Raw genomic sequence first — 25989 nt, forward strand, 5'->3', positions numbered from 1 at the left:
TGTTTGCTGTGTATCGCAAGCCAACCACCTTCTGTGTAATGTCTTGATTTCTAGATAGTCTACTCTACTTTTATTTAATTTTTCTAGTTTAGATGGTAAGTTGGACGTGCCTCGAGTGCAGGTGTCCAAATCGTACCAACTGCGAAGCTAACCTTAACATAAGTCAGGTCTGAATTGGAAAGATTAATCTATCCTCTTGGTATTATGTAGAACAAAAATAAAATCAGCAGCAAAGATAAGCTAACTGCCTTTTAGTTACAACACTGGTGGCAAATGTTGATCTGATAACGAAAAGTAAACACGTCAGATATCAGATGACTTATAAACATTTATTTAATGCATCTAACAGCCTGTTTACCAATCACACTAATTACGACTGGAGTTTGCATCAAGGCAGAACAAGTAAATTAGAGCGAGGTGGTGGCTCTCGTTCAGCCATGATCCCACGTTGGCACTATTTACCCTTATTCTTCCAAATGTGAACAGTGAGCTACATTGTGATTGGTCAAGAAGGAGTTTGGTTACATACAGGCTCGTTTTACCCGAATCTGAATAAAAAACCTGAATCAGTGTATTAAAAAATGTAATCTGAATTTAACGATCTGAACTCGTGCCACGTACATTTGAATTTCAAGTTTGATGTACTTCAAAAGTTCAAAGTTCAAAACTGCAAATTACATTTCAAGTAAACCTGTTCAAATTCAAATCCCCAAATTCAAGTTCAAGTCCCAGTGGCACATATTTCATTTCATAAAAAAATGACGCCATACTGCTGAGACATTTTCTCAACCTACCTGATCAGCTGTGTACTAACGATCTACCGCTAGGTTCAGAATCCATCATGTAGGGATTCGTTTTCAACATTTGAGTTAAAGTTATTAACAGTAAATAAGCAATTTAATTTCATTCATTTGGACAGGATTGGGATCTCTATAGTTTTTGTTAAAGTGGGAGTGTCTGTTGTCTAGATGTGTTACAGAAGGTCATGTGCTCTGGATGAGCATGTATCACGAAACCCAATTATATGTGATATAATTACTACATTATCTATATAATGAAGACATGAAATTAATAAAGGTGAGGATCAGACCTGACCCTTCTACTGCAGTGACCGTTCTTGGGTGCATTTCCCAGGACAACTACGTAATCTTGTGTGGACTGTATAGCAGCTTAAATTGGCTAAAAACCACCCACTTAGACATAAAGACATAACATAGGTTAGGATTCATCAGTTTTCCAGAAAGGTAAAATATACCACCACCTTTGCGCTGTTTTAAATGTCATCGTATAGGGCATACTACGGCTGTTTGTAAAGGGAAAATGTGATGTGCAAAATTCGGAGGAGAGCATGAATATGGAACTTGTGAAGTGGGAATAAAATAAAAATACTGTAACTGTGGTGGAGGGAATAGCGCAGCATATACACGGTGTCCAGGACAACAGCAAGCTCATCAAATCCGAAAAGTAAAGACAATCCAGAGTATAACCTATGCTGAAGTTGCTCGTAGAGTTAAATGTGCATCAGAGATGGAAGGAGCAAGGAACCAAACTGGTAAAACTGGTCTAATGATTAAAATGGAATCTGTCTTTAAAGATATGTCAGGGAGTCGAGCAGGTCCTTCAAGAATAGATACAGGAGACATTCTCACAATTAAGAAATTCGACTTTGTGGCTTTTATATGCGCAGTGGTAAATGGCGAAATCTGACAAGCTGAGAAAAGTTGTTGAATGTGCAAATATGTTTTTAAACTGGAGTATCAGCGTAACAAGTTCACGCTTGGAGAATTCCCCAGTGGTAATTTGTGTACAGGAAACATGGTTATGTAAATCTTTACATTTCAGTGTGTCTGGATATGAAGTTGTAAGGAAAGACAGAGAACATGGAAGGCATGGAGGGTGTGCTATATTTACAAAAGAGAACTTGATATATATAAACTTGTGTAAGGGAATACAGTTATTCCCATGAGAGTGACCAGTATGCAGGGTTGGGAGGGTTACTCTTGAAATGTATTCCACTACAGATTACAGAATACATACTGTAAAATGTAATTTGTAACATATTTCGTTAGATTACTCAAGGTCAGTAACGTATTCTAAATACTTTGGATTACTTCTTCAGCACTGGTAGATTTTTTCACTTGTTTTGACTATAAAAACTCTGCCAGTACAGTAAGACAAAATACACATGTTAAAAATACATTCTCTGAAAAACCTCAATATCTTATGCAGTGTTGTTTCTAAAACAAGATAAATCAAACTGATCTTGTTTTAAGGATTTTTAGATATTTTTACAGGAAAACAATACAAAAATTATTATCAAGAATAAAATTTTTGCCATAATATCAAAGGTCTTACTAGAAAAAAGAAATTATGATGCAATGTGAATTTTCTTGATAAACAAATATGATGTGTCTGGTAACGTGTGCATGTAAAATGGCTAGAAATAGCATTTTAGCTTAGCGTAAAGCTGACAATTTACACCAGGTTTATTTCTGTTTCATCTGCTCCAAACTTACTTCAAACTTACTTCTCTGTCTGCTCGTATGAAACACATCATAAGAAAGTGTTTCACCGCTGTTCAAATGCATTTTGAATCGCATCATTTATATGTATACATTTTTCCATCTGGAAGGACTAAATATTAAATGAAACAAATGACAATAAAATGCAAAGTAATCTCTTCAGTAATCAAAATACTTTTTGAATGTTACTGTATTCTAAATACCAATGATTTAAATTGTAACTGTAGTGGAATACTGTTACTTACATTTTATATATTAAATACGTATTCCCGTTACATGTATTCCGTTACTCCCCAACCCTGCCAGTATGTTACAATAATGACCAGGAGACAAGGTTGAAATTTAAATTAATAGAGAGAGAGTTTACCAAAGATAAAATTCTCCACATTTCCATTGGCAAAAGACAGAAAGGGAAAATGAGTCGAGGATCTCACCTCGAACTAATTTAGATTACCAAAACAACAGTAATTATAGGCATATGCAAATGAATTGTCATCATCTCTTATGATAGGTGAACCGTACAGATTATTCTAGAAATCTTACAAACATGGTGTTTTGTTTAACTATGTGAATGCAATCACTGAAAGATTATATTTTTAATACAATAAGTCAAATTGGTAAGCAAAAATGGGTCAGAGGTGAGTCTTCTCTTTAGATACACTGGGTTCCATTTCCTCTGATTTAGTAACATGATTCTCAAAATTACAAACAATCCCTGAAATGACATCATTAGACAGAACACAATATTTCTCTCATGGTTGGGACACAGGCCTTATCTGGCTGGAACAAACATGACGATGTCCAAACGCAACAATGCAACGTTAGGCAGAAATATACTTTTAGTGATGAATGCTGAGAATGTGTTTTTGTCAGCAATTAATTACCTTAAACACAATGATACTCTTTCTTAATCTGAATAAGTGATCAATGAAGTAGTTACAGCTCACATGTATATCTGTTCTCTGGGAGCTGGGCTAAATGAGAAAGCACTGTTTTTGCATTCCTGATAGAAATTTGACCCTCAGTCACACCTCAGAGGACAAATGACCTGCAACGTGTATGTTTATAACATTACCTGAATAAATGTACATGGTTTAAAAACACTTTGATTACCTTTTGATTAAAACAATTGCTAGTTAATGTATTCTAGTCATCAATAGGCCGAAGAGACAGGGGTAAACCCACCCCCTTCACTTGTATGGTGTAAGTAATATTGAGATATTGTAAATATCTGCAATCCATGTAGTGAGTTGAATATCTTAATGGAGGCTGTAGGTGACATGTCAATTAAAGTTATTATATGTGGTGATTTTAATTCTCATAATAGCCTTGGAGGTATTAAGAGCACAGATAATAATGGGAGAATAGTTGAAGAATTTATGGAAAATTATTCTTTGGTATTTTTGAATAATGGAAAGTCAACTATGATTTAAATAATCATGTCTGGATCTCTCAATTGTGTCTGCAGCATTAGCAGGTAAATATTCATGGTCAGTCATAGACAATAATATGTGTAGCAATAATTTTCCAGTGATTTACAGATTATGATTCAGCAAAAAGGTTTCAATTATGGTATAAAACGGGGATATAAAAGGGCAGATTGGGATATATGTTATACAGTATGCGAAGAGATATTTAGTAATATGTCTATAGCATAATACTAAAATCAGATCTGTTGAGGGAAATTATAATAAAGAAGTGAACTGGATATATTTTGTTTCAAATCATTCTATTCCTATTTCAAAAGGCACAGCTAAAAGAAAAATGTCCTATGGTGTTAAGAAGAGTGTACAATGGCAATTAGAGAAAAGAATAAGGCATTTCAGGTACTGAAAAGAACACTCTCACATAAGGCAGACATAGATTATAAAAGGAAAAGAGTGATTGCTAGAAAGGCAATTAAAGATTTAAAAATGAAAGCATGGCAGAATTTTTACATAGAATTGGAAGGGAGACTAGTCTGGATGTGGTTTGGCATATGATCAGGAAAATGAATGGTATTGGTGGTTTTAAAAAATTTTGGTCACTCATCACAAATAAAGAGAGAGAAATTGGCCCAAACGAGATATTTGCTAAAACCCATAGTTTAGAAAATTTAAATGATAAATTCTTAACAAGAAGACAACAGATTATGAGTTTGTATGGAAATGTTAATAATCACTCAAGAAATACAACACCAGGTCAAGATGTGATAAGTTATAAAATATTGAGGAAATTATCAGAGATAGCCTTGAAATTATTGTTGAAAGTGTATAATCAAATATGGAATGAGGGTACTCTCCCCAACTGGGAAACATGCAATTGTGTTACCACTAAATCATGGAAAGATTATGCAAAATCCAATAGCTATAAACCTATTGCCTTGACCCCTACATTATGTAGGGTCATAGAAAAAATTATTGTTAGATGGCTCAATTATTTTTTAGAGAAAATGGAAGTTATTACACTTTACCAGAGTGGTCTTAGAAAAGGGGGGTCTACAATGGATGCTTTATGTTCGAAAATCAAGTCAAAAATACTTTTGTAGTGAAAGAGTATTTCATTGCAGACTTTTTTGATTTTGAAAAAGCATATGATACTTTATGGAGGGAGATTTTGATTAAATATATTGATTAAATTTAAGAAAATCTGTATAAATGGTATGTTTTTTTTTAAATTGGGGATTAGATTTCTTATTTGAGTGCAGCTTTCAGGTAAGAATTGGAGAACTATCAACTCTATATGAAACTGTTAATGGGACTTTGCAGGGCAGTGTAATAAGTCCAGTTCTTTTAAATTTTATGGTCAATGGTGTCTTTGATAAGGTAAAATCAAATATGGGTTTGGCTCTCTATGCAGATGATAGAGCATTATGGAGAAGAGGTCATAATATAAAATATGTAGTTAAAAGTGTACAGGAGGCAATCAGACTCAGTTTCAGTTGAAAAATGGTCCTTGGATTGGGGTTTAGACAAGCTGTATGATCTTCACCAGGAAAAGGCATAACTTAAGGATCATCTAACCTTGAATGTGAATGATCAGCCGATGGAAAGAGTATCAGAGTTTAAATATCTTGGTTTATAGTTTGATGAGAGGCTGAACTGGAAAAGGCATAATACTAAAATTGAAACAAAGTGTAAAAATAATCAATTGTATGTGTGCGGTGACCAGCTTTTATTGGGATGCTAGTCTACACTCACTTTTAACTATCTATCAAACTTTAATTTGTTCTAGTATGGATTATGGGAGTATAGTTTTTGGATCTGTCACCTGTAGATGCCATTGGGGTAGTAATGGGAGAGATGCCATTAGATTTGAGAAGGGAGAAAATGGCAGTGACTGTCTGGGTGAGTCTTCAAGGTGTGGTTGATAAATGTTGTACCTGCAAAGTATTGGAGGGAATGTTGGGAATATAATTGTGATGGAGGCAATTGCTTTGGGTGGAAATGTGAGCAGTGGGTCAAGTATTATGGATTTGATAATCTTTTTTTTGTTTGTTTGTTTTTTTATTTTTTTGCTGTGCCTGTCAGGTACTCCAACTTGGAAGACTCCAGATGTTGTACATCTGAGTTTGTTAGAGGCTAGGGACAATATGGAAGAAGTGAGTAATAATGAAAATCTAATGAGTGCATTCTTGAGAGAGATTTTATTCATTCCAGTAGACATTTACAGATTGTTCAAAAGAACCAGTCAATCAGAATGTTGGAACAGAAGTGTTTGTCCTTAGTTTTACTATCTAATTATCTGTCTGTTATACGGCAGAGCTAACTGCATTAATTGTAGGTTTACAATGGGCTGAAAAGGTTAGGCTGGATAAGGTGGTGTTGTGTTCTGATTCTTCTTCTGCTTTAAAGAGTATATTGTCTGCTTGATCAGATAGAGTAGATTTGTTCATGGAAGTTTACTCACTATTACATAGACTAAAGGAAATTGGGGTAGTGGTAAAGTTTTGTTGGGTGTGTCAGGGAAATTATCCAACAAAGAAAGACTCAAGAGAAGTCTTTGTATCTTTTCTCAAGAGAAGAAAGTTTATTTTGGTACTGTATGAAGTTCTCATACACAAGTGCAAGAGGCTTGAGCAGAGAAGTCACAAAAAACATAATCAAATAAACACAATTTATATCTTTGAGTCAAGGATTCTTGCACATCTAACAGTTCTAAGGATGAACTCTGATTGGTTCCATTTCTTTAAGCAAACAACTGTCTAAATGGAAATTAGGGAATGAGGTGGCTGATAGACTAGCTAAAAAAGCAGTAAAGAAGAGGGAAATTGGTGTTGAAGTACCTGAGGGTAAAAAATAAGGAAAAAGTGGATGAATAAATAGCAGGTAAGATGGGACAGCAGCAGCACTGTTAGGTGGTTTTGTAATATGCAGTTAGTGGTGAGGGAACAGTACTTGGGAGGGAGTAGAAGGGAAGTGGTATTATTAACTAGATTAAGGTTAAGGTTTGAATTTAACTCTGACAATTATGGGTAAAGCATGGAAATGGGATGTGTGATTGTTGTGTGGGTTTTAGGGACTGTGGAACATGTATTGTTGGTATGTAGTAGGTATAATGTACAGAAAACACAGGAAAATTGCAGAAAATGTGTAGAGAGTCTAATTACAGCACAGAAAACCTCATCACAAAGTATTTCACTGACATAGCTTAGTAAAAAAAAAAAATATGATGCTCTGCTCATTGATTTCCGCTTTACTTTCTGCTACTTGCCTCATATGAAACTCTGAATATCGTTAATAGTTTTGAAGTCACTAACCTGGGAAACATGGGCAAATCTTGAGATGATTTTGTCCTAAAAAGCGCTTGTTATATCAATGCGGGACCTTGTGAACATGACTCCATTTCCAGGCGGACTGATAAAAAGTCTTGTGTGCCTCTATTTGCGGAAGTTCCATCAAACCAGCCAATAAGATTTTGGTGCGTGGATTGAGAAAGCATTTTCCAATTTTGTGATCAGATTTTAGGGCATGGACTGTGGGTGGTCCGTGGGCATGTCATCTGAGGCTGAGACTGACAACGATGTAACTAACTGCTTAACCACCATAGAATGATGCATCGTTTGAGAAATTAACTAGCTAGTCATGACTGTTTCTTGAAACCGTAGTAATTATGTCGCATATCCATCGTTTGAACCACGTTGGTTTAACAATATAGAGCTGTCATTAATGACGTTAGGCAAGGGGAGGAGTAATAGCTTCTGTGGAGATCAAATGGATATCAAATTATAATATCTCATTTAAATCAGAAAACCTTTAATGCAAGAAAGCTGCTGAAGACACAAAAGCGGCATGCACTGTGTAATGCAACAGATGCATACATGCAAAAGTGGGGTTTCTCTCTACATCAGACTTTGGGGATCCCCCGATGCACTTGAGCACATACCCACATGCGCACTTTTCAAAAACCTATAAGAACTGCACTTATGTGTTAACATGGGTGCATAAGCCTTGTTCTCCGACAGAAAATGTGTGTGTTAAAGTGCTTTCTCTGAAGAGCCTTTAATCCCAACAGTAGTTACCAAGAAAATTGGGTAATAGGTATTCAATTTAGCCTAAATGCAGTAGGCAGTTTGCTCTGTAAATTTTACAGACATGTTTCTTTCGGATGGAATTAAAATCCCAAAGTACACCTGTGAAATGTGAATCAGAGTAAACTAGTTCTGTCTGGACTTATAATTGTTCTTGACACAAATACGAGTGGACCTCATGGAGAAATTTTGTACAAACTTTATCTTATCAGCATCAACTGCCACAAGTACTCCAACAACAACAACCATGGTTGCCTCATCAAAACCAGCAATAAAAACAACACCTAGTGAGTGACTTTAATAATAAATTTTATATGAAATGCGTTTTTCTCATACTCAACGAGCAAAATGTATATTCATTCTTAATATACAGGTGCATCTCAATAAATTAGAATGTCGTGGAAAAGTTCATTTATTTCAGTAATTCAACTCAAATTGTGAAACTCGTGTATTAAATAAATTCAATGCACACAGACTGAAGTAGTTTAAGTCTTTGGTTCTTTTAATTGTGATGATTTTGGCTCACATTTAACAAAAACCCACCAATTCACTATCTCAACAAATTAGAATACATCATAAGACCAATAAAAAAAAACATTTTTAGTGAATTGTTGGCCTTCTGGAAAGTATGTTCATTTACTGTATATGTACTCAATACTTGGTAGGGGCTCCTTTTGCTTTAATTACTGCCTCAATTCGGCGTGGCATGGAGGTGATCAGTTTGTGGCACTGCTGAGGTGGTATGGAAGCCCAGGTTTCTTTGACAGTGGCCTTCAGCTCATCTGCATTTTTTGGTCTCTTGTTTCTCATTTTCCTCTTGACAATACCCCATAGATTCTCTATGGGGTTCAGGTCTGGTGAGTTTGCTGGCCAGTCAAGCACACCAACACCATGGTCATTTAACCAACTTTTGGTGCTTTTGGCAGTGTGGGCAGGTGCCAAATCTTGCTGGAAAATGAAATCAGCATCTTTAAAAAGCTGGTCAGCAGAAGGAAGCATGAAGTGCTCCAAACTTTCTTGGTAAATGGGTGCAGTGACTTTGGTTTTCAAAAAACACAATGGACCAACACCAGCAGATGACATTGCACCCCAAATCATCACAGACTGTGGAAACTTAACACTGGACTTCAAGCAGCTTGGGCTTTGAGCTTCTCCACCCTTCCTCCAGACTCTAGGACCTTGGTTTCCAAATGAAATACAAAACTTGCTCTCATCTGAAAAGAGGACTTTGGACCACTGGGCAACAGTCCAGTTCTTCTTCTCCTTAGCCCAGGTAAGACGCCTCTGACGTTGTCTGTGGTTCAGGAGTGGCTTAACAAGAGGAATATGACAACTGTAGCCAAATTCCTTGACACGTCTGTGTGTAGTGGCTCTTGATGCCTTGACCCCAGCCTCAGTCCATTCCTTGTGAAGTTCACCCAAATTCTTGAATCGATTTTGCTTGACAATCCTCATAAGGCTGCGGTTCTCTTGGTTGGTTGTGCATCTTTTTCTTCCACACTTTTTCCTTCCACTCAACTTTCTGTTAACATGCTTGGATACAGCACTCTGTGAACAGCCAGCTTCTTTGGCAATGAATGTTTGTGGCTTACCCTCCTTGTGAAGGGTGTCAATGATTGTCTTCTGGACAACTGTCAGATCAGCAGTCTTCCCCATGATTGTGTAGCCTAGTGAACCAAACTGAGAGACCATTTTGAAGGCTCAGGAAACCTTTGCAGGTGTTTTGAGTTGATTAGCTGATTGGCATGTCACCATATTCTAATTTGTTGAGATAGTGAATTGGTGGGTTTTTGTTAAATGTGAGCCAAAATCATCACAATTAAAAGAACCAAAGACTTAAACTACTTCAGTCTGTGTGCATTGAATTTATTTAATACACGAGTTTCACAATTTGAGTTGAATTACTGAAATAAATGAATTTTTCCACGACATTCTAATTTATTGAGATGCACCTGTACTGTAGGCTACTTAAAATCCATGTAAATGAAACTAAAATATCCTGATCTAACTAATATGCAGTGTTTGAAGACATTACATAAAATGTACTTGATTTTAATACAGTGTTAATTTGGGTTTTCTTCTGTGAGAGGACAGTTGTAAAAAAAAAAAAAAAGTAGTTCCCTTCTATTAGAGATTAAGTGAACTGGTTGTGTTTCCTAATTGCTAGTTGGTTGTCATTTAGCAGATGCTTTTCTTTTTACCGAAATATCTGCAAGGACAGTGAGGTACAGGTGCTTTAGCAGGACTTTAAGTTCTGGGTGTCCACAGCTTGAGGCTGCATTTTTTTGTCTTTGCCGCAATCATCCTTAATTATCAGGCTAATACTTTAAACATGCCTAATTTTAGGAATGTTACGTGGTAAATTATAACACATTACTAGAATACACAATAGTAATAACAATGTTAGCATTTCCACAGCATATTTACACATTAAGTTCATGCCATTAGTATTACTTAGTATTCACTTTTACGTTGTAAATGTTGTTATTAAATGCCAAATATCACTCTAACCCTAAATGGAAAACACACTCACTGTCCAAACAAAAACAGTGCCATCAACAACAAAACCAACAACAATACTAACAACAACATCAATGACAAAACAAACAACAACTTCACCAAACACTGGTAAGTACAGATAACAATATTTAATTCATTCAAATCTATAAAAAGATGTACACCACCAATAGCTTGCAAGTTTTGAATAGTTTATTTTTTAAAATTTGTTTTCTAGATCTTTGTGTTTGTAGACATTTCATATGCTGTACAGTTGTGTTTAAGTAAACAACAAACTCTGTCCTTAGGTCAAACTTCTACAACAAAACAACCAACACCTATTACAAAACCACCACCAGCAGCAACAACAGCAAAACCAACAACAAAACCACCACCAACAATAAAACCAACAACAAAACCACCACCAACAATAAAACCAAAAACAAAACCACCACCAACTACAACAAAATCATCAACAACAATAAAACCACCACTAACAACAAGAGCGAAGCCAACAACTAAACCATCACCACCACCAACAAGACTAACAACACCTAATCCTGGCAAGTATTGACAACAGTATTTTAATGAAATTTGGAATACTGGCTTCAAAATGAAATCTGAAGACAAATATGTTTATTCCATAATGAATCTTATATTACAGCACATTTATAATGCCTACATAGGAAGTAGTTGGGATAAATCTTGATATAAAGCTAAATTTTAAATTATTAGATTTCTAGATCTGGTGGGTGTTCAACTAAGTAAAACAGACAAAGCTAAAGTTTGGACACACCAACTTATTCTTTATTATTACTATTTTACACATTTTAGAATAATAGTGGAGTTAATTTGCTTAACATACCCACCCTTTGCCTTGAAATCAGCTTCTCACACTCTTCAAGGAATATTCCGGGTTCAGTACAAGTTAAGCCCAATCGACAGCATTTGTGGCATAATGTTGATTACCACAAAAATTAATTTAGACTTGCCCCTCCTTTTCTTTAAAAAAAAAAAAGAAGAAGAAGAAGAAAAAAGCAAATATCGAGGTTACACTGAGGCACTTACCATGGAAGTGAATGTGGCCAACTTTTGGAGGGTTTAAAGACAGAAATGCGAAGCTTATAATTTTATAAAAGCACTTACTGTATATTAATTCGTCTGTTAAAACTCATGTATTATTTGAGCTATAAAGTTGTCATTTTTATAGTCATTTTAGGGTTTAAGGGTTTGTTGACATTACATCGTCATGGCAACGAAGTTGTGAATCATTTTACAAAATCATGTTTACATGCAAATTGTTTGTCTTTTGGCTATTATTTGGAAAAAGTTAGTATTTTAACATTCAAAATTTGGCCCTCATTCACTTCCCTTGAAGGTGCCTCACTGGAACCCAGATTTTTTCTTTTTTTTTTTTTTCTTTTTTTTTAAGAAAAGGAGGGGCAAGTCAAAATTTATTTTTGTGGTAATTAATATTATGCCACAAATGCTGTTAATTGAGCATATCTTGTATTAAACCCGGAATATTCCTTTAACCAACTTTAGATGGGATCAGCCTGGGATGCTGTTTAAACAAGAGGAGCTACCATCAAAGGAGTTCCCATGTATGCTGGTCACAAGTTGACTGCTTTACCTTTACTCTCCAGTCCAACTCATCTATTTTTATTTTTATTAATAAAAAATAATTTTACTAATTTCAAGCATTTAAGCATAAACAGTTAGATAAAAGGTCATTACAAAAATAAAATCAGTCAAGTGTGTCCAAACTTTTGACTGGTGTTCATTGATACCTGTCAGTGTACTTGACCTTAAAAATATGCTGCCTTTAAAAAAAAGTGCCATATGTAAAGATTTGTTTCAGTTTAAAGCTCTGTATCTTTAGCACAGAAATTGTTTTATTGTTTTCTCTCTTATTTCACTCCAGTAACTCGTCAGATGTCACTGGCAATAGATGAGACATTTGATTCAAGCCTAAATAACAAGAACAGTGAAAAATTCAAGGGACATAAATCAAAAATTGAGGCGGCTGTAAGTGTTAAATAAAAACTTCTACACTGCACTACACTGCAAAAAATGGTAACCAGCAATTGTTAACTCGATGATCTATTTGTACTTGATCTAACCCATAAAAAATACCTTTGTGGTGTAACCAATTTTGACAGGTAAATTTAGATTAAATGAAAATTTTGAAATGAATAAAACCAGTTGATTTAGATGTTATAATTTGAAGCACATTTTAAGGTTACCTGACAAAACATATTTTGACCATGTATCTGCAATGAATTGCAATCAGTTGTTTTGTGTTTTCTTTCTTTCTCCTTTTTTATTTTTATTTTTTATTTCTGGTTGATTAATTCTTCATGTTATTAATTCAGCAATACAGTATAGTTCTCATGTATTTAACTTTTTTTATTATTATTAAAAAGCACACACAAAGAACTTTTGACAAATAAGAATTTTGAAAAAATGTACATTTGCATAATCACACACTATTAAAAATAATCGATAATCCTCTAAGAAAAAAACAATTCTAACACATTTTTGTCTCATGCAGATCAAAGACACTTATAAGAATGAAAAAAACTTTGTTTCTGCCACTGTCACAGGTTTTAGGTAACTACACCCCCAATTTCTACATTGACTTATGTGGACATACTTTATAGTTGAAATGCACAACAGACAGTTTCTCATTTGTTTTTGTGTTTGAGCAGACCTGGAAGTGTGATTGTAGACTTTTTTATTACATCATCTCAAGAGATTCAGAGTAATGAGGCAATAAACCAAGCTCTTTCCAGCAATCTGAAACAGTTTCAATTCAATGTTGATCCAGCTTCAATTGCTGCAACTGGTAAAATATGCTGTACTTCTCTTTTGGACAATTATGCAAAAATCAAACATGAAAGAGAGAAAAATATTATTAAAATTCCTGTTTTTAGGCTATATTTCAAAATATGATTTTTTTCTAAGCATGTAAGCACATAGCAGTCAGGAGTGTATGCCTCATGAAATTTTAACACCCACATGTCTCAGAGTGGACTAACCTGGTGAAGTCTAGGGAAGCAGTGTTTCCTGAACAAAAAATACAACTCTACTGCCCCACCACTGATCACCTTGGGGGAATAGAATGGACAGTACAAGGAAAACAAGTACAGTTAAACAGTCACTATGAGCTCTCAGCAGATGGCCTCTACCTCACAGTCAACAACGTTAACAAAAATGACAATGGTAAGTCTAGTCACCCATGTTCACCCATTAATTTCTTGGGGAAAAACATTTGTAATATTAAAACTGTTCAAACGGTTATGTCATTGTGGGGTTTGCAAAAATTATTCTATTTTGCTTTTTTTTTTTTTTTTTTTTCATAAATAATTATAAGCATGATGGTTTGAGTGAAAAGTTTAATTGAAAAATTGGCAGGAATTTCAGATTTTTTAAAGTATTTGTAATGACCTCCTTTTAAATTAATGATATCACACACTTGAGTTGGCATGGAGCCTCCACAAGTTTGAGCAAAACCTGACGATCTATGTTATCCCAGCATGAGAATTTGCTTCAATGCAAGCAAGGAAATCTGACCTTTAAATATTTATATTCATTTTCTGTTGTAACATTAATTTGTTTATATCTTTTTAATCCCCCCTAGATTTAAATTAGATCTAGAATCCAAGATGTTCTATGTGGATTTTTTAACCCCACTGTAGGCTTAATGCAGTGTTCGAATTGAGTCAGAGCTCTTGGGTCGCACCCCCCATGTTCGAACACAGGCATTATGATTTGGATGAGACATAAATCTTTAAGCTGAATGCAGTGTTTATGAAGTGGATTAAATTTGAAATGATAATAATATGCACTGATACTATGCAGTGTTACCATCTCCTCAAACTACAGATGTGAAATGAACTATTAATGGTTTTATTGTCTTTCCATAAATTGAGAAGTCCATAAGGGAGGATTTCATATTACCTGTTATAACTGTTTTTATGTCTTGCAATTCAATTGATTTTTTTTAATTGATTTTTTTATATATATATATATATGTGTGTTTTCTTTTTGTAGGTCGTTATGAATGCTTGTACAAAACAAACACTGGGCTACATCGTAAATGGGATGAAATTGACTTTATTAAGCCATATCCTAGTATGCAAACACCTGCTAACAAGACATTCAAATGTGTTGATCAAATGGTCCAACTAAGTTGCTGTGTGCATTCTAACTACTCTGTAAACTGGGTAGAGGGCACAAAAATGTTGAGCACCAGTAAGTGTTAATCAGATATTTTCAGTTTTCTTTTTTTTTAATATGTAGAGGAATAGTTCACCCAAATATGAAAATTCTCATCATTTACTCTCATGCCATCCCAGATGTGTATGACTTTCTTTCTTCTGCAGAACACAAAAGAAGATTTTTAGAAGAATTTCATCTCTGTTGGTCCATATAATGCAAGTGAATGATGACCAAATTTGAATGGTGAGCTTCAAAGTTTTGGTCACAATTCACCTGCATTGTATGGACCTACAAAGCTGAGATATTCTTCTACAATTTTTCTGCATTTAATTTTGTGTTCTGCAGAAGAAAGAAAGTCATATACATCTGGGATGGCATGAGAGTAAATGATGAGAAAATTTTCATTTTTGGATAAACTATTCCTTTAAAATTCAGTTTTAAATCTTCTGCAACTATATCATGATCATGAGCTGATCATTATTTATTTTTTTTCCAGTAATGGGACTATTGTTTCTAGGTATGTCAGTAGTCACTGCTGTGACATCTTTCACCTGCATCTTCTGTTTTCAGAATCTGATTTTAGAAAATGTAGTACATACTTGTTTAGTGTCACAAGTGAAAGTTGTGGGAAAAAAAACATATTCATCTGCATACTGGACAATAAAGATTTGCTTGGATTCTCATACAGCTCAAAGGCTGTGGAATTGGTTATTTCTGCACAGCAAAGCCCAAATAGCCGTAAGTTCTCAGCAAATTAACTTATCACCAACAAGTTATCAAACTTATATACTGTATACTGTAAAAGGTATTCTGTTGTTTCCTTAAAGCTATTTTACCTGATCTGACCTTGAAACAGTAAGTTCTTTGGTGTAACAAAGTTTATGCTGAATAAAAGTGGATATATATATATATATATATATATATATATATATATATATATATATATATATATATATATAAATACATACTGATCAACCACAACTTTAAAACCACCAGCCTAAAATTGTGTAGGTCCCCCTCGTGCCGCCAAAACAGCACCAACCCGCAGTTCTTCTCACCACAATTGTACAGAGTGGTTATCTGAGTTACCGTAGACTTTTTCAGTTCAAACCAATCTGGCCATTCTCGGTTGACCTCTCTCATCAACAAGGCATTTCCATTTACAGAACTGCCTCTCACTGGATGTTTTTTGTTTTTGACACCATTCAGAGTAAATTCTAGAGACTGTTGTGTGTGAAAATCCCAGGAGATCAACAGTTACAGAAATACTCAAACCAGCCCATCTGGCACCATTAATCATCCACACGATTATCTAATCAGCCAACCGTGTGGTAGCAGTGTAGTGCATAAAATCTTGCAGATATGGGTCAGGAGCTTCAGTTAATGTTCACATCAACCATCAGAATTTGGAAAACATGTGATCTCCGTGATTAAGACTGTGGCATGATTGTTAGTGCCAGACAGGCTGGTTTGAGTATTTCTGTAACTGCTGATCTCCTGGGAATTTCACACACAACAGTCTCTAGAGTTTACTCAGAAAATTGCCAAAAACAAAAAATATCCAGTGAGCAGCAGTTCTGCAGATGGAAATGCTTTGTTGATGAGAGAGGTCAACAGAAAATGGCCAGACTGGTTCAAACTGACAAAGTCTACGGTAACTCAGATAACCGCTCTGTACAATTGTGGTGAGAAGAATATCATCTCAGAATGCTATTCTGAGATGCGGGTTGGCGCTGTTTTGGCGGCACTAGGGGGACCTACACAATATTAGGCAGGTGGTTTTAATGTTTTGGCTGATCAGTGTGTGCGTGTGTATGTGTGTATGTATATATATATATATATTATTTAAATATATATATGAAGCATTAGCATTTACGTTACCTATATTTTTACAGTGTAAGGCCTTATGTTTCCCCTTTTCAATTATTTACTAATATATAGGGTACAGGTTTGGGGAGTAACGAAATAATTTGTTTTGTGTAATGGGAATATGTATTTAAAATACTAAATATAAGTAACTGTATTCAACTACAGTTACAATTTAAATCATTGGTATTTAGAATACAGTTACATTCAAAAAGTATTTTGATTACTGAAGAGATTACTTTGCATTTTATTGTAATTTTTTCATTTAATATTTCATCCTTATTTATACATATAAATGATGCTATCCAAAGTGCATTTGAACAGCGGTGAAACATTTTCTTATGATGTGTTACATTCATACAAGCAGAGAGATAAGTAAGTTTGGAGCACAAGAAATAGAAATAAACCTTGTGTAAATTGTCAGCTTTCGCTAAGCTAAAATGCTATTTCTAGTCATTTTACATGCACGTTACCAGGCACGATCATATTTTTTTATCAAGAAAATTCATGTTGGATCATAATTTCTTTTTTCTAGTAAGACCTTTGATATAAGGGCAAAAATCATATAAATAATTTTGTATTGTTTTCCTGTAAAAATATCTAAAAATCCTTAAAACAAGATCAGTTTGATTGATCTTGTTTTAGAAACAACACTGCATAAGATATTTAGGTTTTTCAGAGAATGTATTTTTAACATGTGTATTTTGTCTTACTGTACTGGCAGAGTTTTTATAGTCAAAACAAGTGAAAAAATCCACCAGTGCTGAAGAAGTAATCCAAAGTATTTAGAATACGTTACTGACCTTGAGTAATCTAACGAAATATGTTACAAATTACATTTTACAGCATGTATTCTGTAATCTGTAGTGGAATACATTTCAAGAGTAACCCTCCCAACCCTGCTTGTGTATAATATGTATTTTGTTTTTAATTTCCTCTTTTTAGCTGTCACATGTAATGATAACATATATGGTTTTGGAAATGTTGGTATTAATGCAATTGGAGACTGTGAGGGGAATAAAATTGGCAGCAGAAAAGGAATATGTCAACCTAATGGCACTTGGACAACTACCGAGGATGACTGTGTTCTTCGTATCATTGAGGAATTAAAACAGGAATCACAGGTTACCGTTTTTTTTTTTCTTTTTTTTTCAGTAAAACATGTTAATATACATCTCAACCCATGCGTCAATTTACACATTTACAGAAAACAATACAAGTTTTATTTTAGGATAGATTAATAAATTGTTTTAACTGGGTTCATACAGCAAATGTATCATTTAGTTTCTGTGTGGAGTTATGTAAACTTAAAATCAGTGGTTTAGTTTTACACTGATATTCTAATTATTTTTGATGGAATGATATGTTACTGATCATAACAATAGTGTTAATCAGTGATACCCTCCTAGACTCGTCTGAATTGGCCAATTGATAGATAAAAAGTTGTGGGGTTAGACAAGAGTGTTATGTCTGAAAAGATTCTCAGTCATCCAGGCCATTGCAGAAAGTCTTGTGGAATTACAGTAATTTGGTCCATTTGGAAGTGTTCTGGAGATATATGCAGAGTGAACGCTGTAAAAACTACTTGCAACACTTTGAAACTTTGATTTGTATGTTGGGCATATTGGGAAAAAGTAATAGATGTTAAAGCTAAAGTGTGTAATTTTTGCACCACTAGTGAAATTGCTAAATTTCTTGCTGTTTTCAATCACGTTTCTTAAACTTTCTCCTCTCCTATTGCCAGGAGAAATAGATAATCTCGCCCCAAACTTGAGCCATTATTAGAGCCAGTGTTGTGGTCTTGGACTGGTCGGGACACTCAAACAAAAAGAGCAATGTTTTGATAGCACTGCGTTTACACATTTAGGGGGAATCAGCCTCCAAAGGCATTAATTCTGCATCTGAAGAAAAGCTTTTAACATAAAAAAATTACACACTTCATCTTTAATGACACAATCCTTTCATCAAGTCTAAGTTATTGGCCCAAATTATACAGAGACCAAAACCATCTTATTTGTGTGTCTTGTTTTGTTGTTGTTTTAAGGCTTTAAATACTGCAACTTTAACAACATTTGTGCATAAAGTGAACAATGCAACCACAGTAAATAAAGCTGACATAGTTCAGTCTTCAGCTACAGTCGCTAATCTTGTGGAAATCCTGAACACTATTGCAGATGTGTCACAGAATATTCAGTTGGATGAGGCTGTGATAACAGTAAGTTAAAGCAATTCTGTTTCACATTGTGGAAAGTGGTAACCTGCCACTGTTACCATAAGGTTCTATGTCTACTTCATCTAACCCTTAAAATTACTTCATATTACCTAATGTAGTCAGGTTGATTCAGTTTTATTAAATCATATTTTTGACTTTAATTAAACCAGTTAATTTAGAGGTTTCCACATGAAGCACATTTTTAAGTTTAATTAATTTAATCTATTTAACAGGATTTCCTTGAAATAGTGGAAGTCATTTCATCAGAGGCAACAAAGCCTGTATGGGAAATTTTAAACACAGGAGGTGTAAGCCAAGGCAACAGCTCTCAACTCCTAAATGCCATTGAAAATGTATTAAAAGCAGCATCAAATGACTCTTTCAACATAATAAGTCCTACCAACGCATTCCTGTTCCGAAAGATAACCACGTCCAACAGTTTTTTTAAGGATGTATTAAAGCTCAACTCCACAGCTGAAATTGGCATCCCAGATATTTCATCCAATGCCACAGTCACAACAGCAGCCTTTTCCACTTTGAACAACATTATGCCGGTGAGAAATCGCACTGACAACTCAAAAAAGAGTGTAAATGTCATCAATGGACTCATTGTTGTAGTGAAAACAAGTGTAACCATCAGCAACATAAGCCTGAGCTTTCAAAAGCTGAATAATTCAGGGAATATAGCAAACTCTCAATGTGTTTTCTGGGATTTTAAACTTTTTAATGGCACTGGAGGATGGGACTCAACAGGGTGTGAGCGAATACACGACAATGGCAGTATCACTTGTAGATGCAATCATACCACCTCATTTTCAATATTGATGTCCCCTTCTGCTCCCGAGGATCTTGCCTTGTCTGTAATTACCTACGTTGGAGTTGGCATTTCATTAGCCAGCTTGGTGGTGTGCCTGATCATCGAAATTATCATCTGGAAGGACATATCGCGAAATGCTACTTCACATATGCGGCATGTTTTCATGGTAAACATTGCACTTTCTCTCCTGATTGCCGATGTATTGTTCATTATTGGGGCTGCCATCACCAAGCCTGGAAAGGACATCATTAACCCGTGTAGTGCAGTTGTGTTCTTCACCCACTTCTTCTACCTGGCCCTTTTCTTCTGGATGTTGGTCTCAGCCCTGTTGCTCCTTTACCGCACCACCATGGTCTTCTCTCACATGTCCAAATCAGTCATGTTGGCAATTGCCTTCAGCGTGGGCTATGGTGCACCTCTCATCATCTCAATCATTACGGTCGCGGTCACAGTTGAAAGTAAGAGCTACATCACAAGGAGTGGAACATGCTGGCTGAACTGGGACATTTCCAACGCACTTTTGGCTTTTGTAGTTCCAGCTCTGATCATTGTGGCTGTCAACATTGCTATTGTGATAATGGTTGTGATCAAACTTGTCAGGAGGAGGGTAGGAGAGAATTCCAGAGATGAAAGAAATGTCTTGACAGCCATTGTCAGATGTGTGGCCATATTAACGCCCATCTTTGGCATCACGTGGGGTCTTGGCTTTGGGATCATGTTTCAACCTAAAGCTTTGGCGATCCATTACTTGTTTGCAATCTTCAACTCCATGCAGGTATGGATGTTTTCTTAAATTTACCATTCTTCAGCAACAAGAAGAAATTTAAATAAACCAAACATTTATTACATTAGGATTTATACATTTAAACAATATCACATGAGTGCTGCTGTACTGAATATGAAGCCCTGTGCCTATGCCAAATCACAGCCATGGTGACACATAGGCTTACAGTCTGTCTGGAACAGAGTTTGTTAGTGGAGTGACAGCAATTTCCCCTCTCCACTCATTTTTTTTGTAATCGCTCTGCTCCAGCTCCACTCTGGGTTTTTCTTTTTCTGGCTCCCCACTTGCTGGTGAGAGAAACCCAGCTTAAAGTTATGCTCGAGCGAGAGAAAGCACTGACACTTCAAATTTACAAACAAAAACAAACAAATCAAAAAACTCTGCTCCACATCCATTCCACAGTTCTCAAAAACTGTCCTCTGGTCCAGACCGCTGCTGACTGTGATATAAAGCTTGAAATGTTCCAGTACTGTTATACTAATTTGGCACTCCTGGAATGCCGCATGGCCAATCAAATGAAAGGACTGTAACTAAGTGTTGTTTAATTATACATTTTACATCATTCTGGCGGTCTGTCAGAAGGCTAAAACATCTAACTCGTATGACTTGTTCACTGATTTCAGGGCTTCTTTATTTTGGTCCTTGGAATACTGATGGAAAAGAAGGTAAGAGCTGAGCTAAGATAAATTAAATTACTTTACAGGCATTTGGGAGATAGGTGTCTGAGTTTTTTTGTTTTTATTTCCCAATAGGTTAGAGAGGCCCTTATATCAAGATTTAGAAACATTGGATCCAGTGCCACACATGTAAACACATTTCCTTCATGTTTCGAATGAGTGAAGTTTTACGTAAAACAAAATGCAAATTGTCTTGCAATATATGTAACAATCTGTAATCTCTAACTACTTATTACAGAGTTCAAGTTTCAGAACCTACAACAACAGTGCCTCCAACAGAACAACTTTCACTAATGTTATTAACACCCTTCTGAGAAGAGAGAGGCGTAAGTAGAATTTCAGTGTACTGTGTATGTTAAAGTTGATTTCTGGAGCATATTGCCTGAACGTTTTTGTTATGCTATGTTTTCCAGATGCTAGGTCACCTACCAATTTACACTCTGGAGCATCTGAATCTTTTATGAATGCTTAGCTGGACAGATGAACCAAATAATTTCCTGTTGGAAATCAGGAGTTCTTTCATGCCTTTCTTCAACAATGTCTTTCCAAAAGTGCCTTTTTTCCCCCCAGATCTTTCTCCAACAATGACTTTCCAAAAGATTCACACTACTACAGGAGTTGATTAAAATTTAAATATTAAGTACTTTTTCCAATGTTTTCTATTGGATTAACAGATTGGCCAATTAAGTAAAAATATCAGACAATTTGTATAAGACTTATGAAACCAAAAATGTTATTGAAGTTACCTTTCAAGCTCTGTTTAGAGTCCAATCAAACTTTCCTTTGCTCTTCCACTTTAATAAATCCATGAATGACAAACACTTGGTTCATACAGTATGTGTATATTAGAGGTGCTTGCTCAGATTTAGGGTTAGAAAATATATTACTTTTCTAAGCAATCTGACCTGATGGATGATAAAAATAACAGAGGGGGGACCCAAGCCCAATATGATACCAAGAATCCCAATTGTGTACAATTTCACAAAATACTGTTGGAGAACTGGGCCTTGAACGTGTACGGTACTAAAACAGTCCAAAATGTAACATTTAGCCTAATGCATTGGGTGATGTTGTTATATTGCTGATGTTAAGGTTCTGATGTCTGACTTGATAGCTTTAAAGGAGGAAATAAGGCTCACACACCATGTATCTCAATAACCTGCCAGTTATTATTTGATTATTTTTTATCTTTTTTTTTTTTATTATTATTATAGAAAACATTTGTCCTACAAAATAAAATCACTGTATTAAAAAAAATAATTAAGGAACCTATAGCCCGTACCTTGGGAATCCCTGCTGTGTATCTCATTTTTTTAGGTTAATGTGAATAATACTGAACTGAGATTACAAAGTGCATATCTCTGCATTAATGCAACAATGCTTTAATAATTCCAAATAAGACATTTTTCATTTTTCAGACTTTTTTATTTAAAGTACACATTGTATGCAAATTATTCAATAAATAATCAATCTATCTGATACAAATACATTAGCACAGTTTAGGTATTATATTTAGCATCAACTTACTGTTTATACTTGTGCAATAAATATCTATGTGTACTTACATCATACATTCATTAAGGAGGCAGCATATGGCATTTGCTGATGGAAAAACAAGACAGGTTTATACGAATGATAATTGTGCTTAAATGATTCATTTATCCTACATGGAGAGGGTCCACATTTGGGGGCTGCCATGTTAGGATCACATGACTAGCCAGATACTACTCACCTAATCTCAGAAACCGCCCTTTAACTAATGGATTCAATTAATTATGTCTAAAGTGTAAACTGAATTTCTACAATGGCATTGGTAACTGAAGTCTATTGTGTTTGAATGATGCTGCATCCATGCCCCTAGGGGTTAGCACAAGTCCAAGCAGACAAGTAAAAAAATAAATAAAAAATTGAGTACAACTTTAATTATATTTAATGTGTAATTTGTGGAATATGGACAATGTAGTGTAAAGTGTCTCACAAAGTCTGTCTCTCTCAGCTAGAGGGCGTTGTCTCTCTGTTATTACCTCACAGTCTAACGTTTCTTGCTTTTAGAGTGTCATTTTCTGTCTTGATGTTTTTCCTTCCTCCTGTCTTGGTCTTAAAAGCAGTTTATTTAAAAGGACTACAAGTAGCTAAATAAATTAAACAGAGTTCTCAGAGCCATAGTTCTTGTAGGGTGGCGATGACTTCCGGCATCTGTGAAGTACAAATCCGTAAATACTATTAATTCATAAGGACGAAATGTTAAATGACAATTTATTAAAGGTATACAAACTTATAGTTGTATGCTCATTGATTTCACAATAGATAAAGGATAAAAAAAAATAGTATAAAATAGTAACACCACAAAAAGGTTCTAAAAAGACTGAACACTTTTATTAGATGAGTAGTGAACATACCTTTTCTTCAAGCAGCAGTACAGTAATCCAAGAAGGGTTCCAAGAAATAGAACTACACCACAGCTAATTCCAATGACTTCTTCAGTGCTGGAAAAGCTTTTGGTGTCCAAAATCATATGTTCACACCTCACACCAGTGTATGTTTGGTGACACCTGCAAACAGTGGAAATTATGTTTGTCAAGGAAGGTTTATGATTTAGGAATCTGGTTTGCTCTTCTGATCACTGAGATAAAGTAGCATCATTTAGGAGCTGTTTTGGGTGACTGCTCTTACCGGCAGATGGGGGTGTCAAGGTCAGAAGAGTAGGAACACACACCATTAAAACAGAATCCATCGTGTTCAGGACCACAGGGCGTTTGAATCGCCAAAACCTTTGGTTCCTCTCCACTTTCTAGAGATACACACACACACACACACACACAGAAAATCTCACTGGAGAGGCATGAAGGATTGTGAGCTTAACTGATAGGTATTCAGACTTGTGTCCACATGCCACAGCCTCCTCACTGAGAACTTGCATTCCTAGCAAAACATTAATTTTTATAAATATCTGATAATACAATGTCCCTTAATCATTTGCCCCCCATGAATACCCCAGAGTTTATTGCTTTAGATAATAAAATGTTAAACCATCTGTCTTTTCTCAGAACTTCACTTTTCTAAACCATTTTTGGATTTCATTTTAACCAGCTACTGTAACTATTGACACATTCCACAACTGTTTGTCGACCAGAAAGTGTCAAAGTACATTTGGTCTTTATTTTGAACAATATCCATTGTTTTATCATTGATTAAAATTTTTTTTAAAAAAGGGCATATAAAGTTTTGCATATAAAATGTGTTTGTGTTACATTTCTTTGTATTATAATGCAAAGACTTTCATACATTTTTAAGTGTGGCTTACTTTTGCCGTACTTTTTGGGGCCACTGCATCATTAAGAAAGACTACACCAGAATTTTCATGATTTTGGAAACTGATTAAAAAAATACTTACCATCACTAAAAAGCTGGTTCAGTGTTGTGTTGAATAGGAGCACATCCTCTGACACCTCCATAGTGTATCCACGTCCATAGAGGAGAGTTAACACCACAGTCATTCCAAGTACTGCTGCAGTTTTAAGAATACAGAGAAAGTAGATGTATTATCTTAGGAGCAGAAATTTGTGGGTCTGTTGTGTGGAATGAAAAGTAATATGGCATGTGACTCACCATGATGCAAACACCTTTTATCCACCTGTTGTGGCATTCTGTGGCCCAAGTAGAGTTTCAGTTAGACTGAAGGCTTCTCAGACTTCTGCTGCTCTCCAGATGAAAGTACTTTTCCCACAATTTATACCATCCTTCTGCATCCTTCTTTTGCGTCACTTATGACAGCCAATCATTTTTACAGTTTGAAGGAACAGCATTTGAATACAGATTCCTCTCCGCATCACTTCCTGGTCCACAGGCAAGCAGCATGCACAGGCGTGTTTTTGCCCCCACGTTATTTGCTGCGATCAAAGAATTTGAATGCAGCTGCCAAAACACTCTTAATTCTTTACATTGTTATTCAGAAATTCAAAGTATCTTTAGACTGAATTTGACCTCTTGTACCTGCATGGTAATTTTTATAATCCAGCATCTTTGTACAATGGCTGGAATGTTCATGGAGATCAATGCTATATATACAGTATTTTAAGCTGCTTTGTAGTGGCAAAAGCAGCTGCCACAAAACATTGGGATTCTTTGCATGATATTTGCTCATGATAATTGCTCATTGATTTGTTTGTTTTAATTAAAGCTTTTTTAAGGTGTTTAAGCTTAATGTAACCGTTCAAGTATAAGTAATATTTAGAACATTTGACCAAACAACTTGGGCAAATTAGCTTCTGAAAAGGTGAGTAGTTTGTCCCATAATGAAAAGCCAGGGGTATTCATAACTATCAAACTTCATTCCGGAGTTTCTAAAAAGTAGCATCCTGTTTGGTATGTTCTTCTAAGAGTGCCACTCTTATTTTTCAATTTAAGTTGATCTTTCTGATGTATTTTACACTTTTACACTTTTTATGAAGTATTTGCTGTGACAATAATTAGACATCATATTTATCTGGTGGACAAACTATCGGTCACACGGACAAGCTACAAATAATTCAACAAACTTTGTGACATTAATCTAAAAACAAAAACTTTGTTGAATGGCATAATTTAGCAATGATTTAAGTAATATTTTGGAAGATCTGTTTCAGGAACTGCCATATCACCAAGGTTCAGATGAGATGAGGTTAAGTACCAGAGTCACATTATAAGCCATCACTTTTTAAAAAATGTTTTATAGAGATAGTTCAAATAGAACCTAGTTTATAGAGATGGTTCACACAGAACCCAAGATATTTCTCCTTGTGTATGAAATCTGGCAAATAATGTCTATAGAGGGTCCGTGCTACACATACTACATTACTATTATTAATTACTATAGTAATAATAATATGTACAGTAAGTACAA

General features: G+C 35.2%; 2 protein-coding genes across 33 annotated transcripts in view; one reads left to right on the plus strand and one right to left on the minus strand.

The window, feature by feature from the left end:
• Nucleotides 1-22356, plus strand: part of LOC127424365 (adhesion G protein-coupled receptor F5-like) — a 75777-nt gene extending 53421 nt beyond the window's left edge. For all 32 annotated transcript variants that reach the window (XM_051669460.1, XM_051669473.1, XM_051669461.1 and 29 more), the window contains 15 exons: nt 8244-8318; nt 10836-11090; nt 12452-12555; nt 13082-13140; nt 13239-13375; nt 13558-13752; nt 14584-14784; nt 15322-15489; nt 17563-17741; nt 18662-18832; nt 19063-20421; nt 21054-21095; nt 21183-21236; nt 21346-21433; nt 21521-22356. In XM_051669460.1, the coding sequence (XP_051525420.1) occupies nt 8244-8318; nt 10836-11090; nt 12452-12555; nt 13082-13140; nt 13239-13375; nt 13558-13752; nt 14584-14784; nt 15322-15489; nt 17563-17741; nt 18662-18832; nt 19063-20421; nt 21054-21095; nt 21183-21236; nt 21346-21433; nt 21521-21579 (3146 nt within the window). In that variant the 3' untranslated portion in view covers nt 21580-22356. The remainder of the gene's footprint in view (nt 1-8243; nt 8319-10835; nt 11091-12451; nt 12556-13081; nt 13141-13238; nt 13376-13557; nt 13753-14583; nt 14785-15321; nt 15490-17562; nt 17742-18661; nt 18833-19062; nt 20422-21053; nt 21096-21182; nt 21237-21345; nt 21434-21520) is intronic.
• Nucleotides 22357-22571: 215 nt separating this feature from the next.
• On the minus strand, nt 22572-24866 carry LOC127424391 (epigen-like). The gene is made up of 5 exons (XM_051669554.1): nt 24717-24866; nt 24502-24615; nt 23781-23898; nt 23507-23659; nt 22572-23303 (listed from the first exon to the last, which is right to left on the minus strand). Exons 1-5 carry the CDS (start codon nt 24751-24753, stop codon nt 23249-23251), a joined length of 477 nt encoding a protein of 158 aa, XP_051525514.1. The 5' UTR covers nt 24754-24866; the 3' UTR covers nt 22572-23248.
• Between the last annotated feature and the right edge of the window lie 1123 nt (nt 24867-25989).

The sequence above is a fragment of the Myxocyprinus asiaticus genome, chromosome 33 (assembly GCF_019703515.2).
Source record: "Myxocyprinus asiaticus isolate MX2 ecotype Aquarium Trade chromosome 33, UBuf_Myxa_2, whole genome shotgun sequence".
NCBI classification, from domain to species: Eukaryota; Metazoa; Chordata; class Actinopteri; order Cypriniformes; family Catostomidae; genus Myxocyprinus; species Myxocyprinus asiaticus.

Excerpts from the sequence above, each read along its gene's own strand:
- LOC127424391 (XM_051669554.1), bottom strand. The coding sequence starts at position 24,753 with ATGCCACAACAGGTGGATAAAAGGTGTTTGCATCATG. Across the intron at positions 23,899-24,501 it reads GAACCAGCTTTTTAGTGATG|AAAGTGGAGAGGAACCAAAG; the intron begins GTAAGTATTTTT and ends GTGTATCTCTAG. Across the intron at positions 23,660-23,780 it reads CTTGACACCCCCATCTGCCG|GTGTCACCAAACATACACTG; the intron begins GTAAGAGCAGTC and ends CACTGTTTGCAG.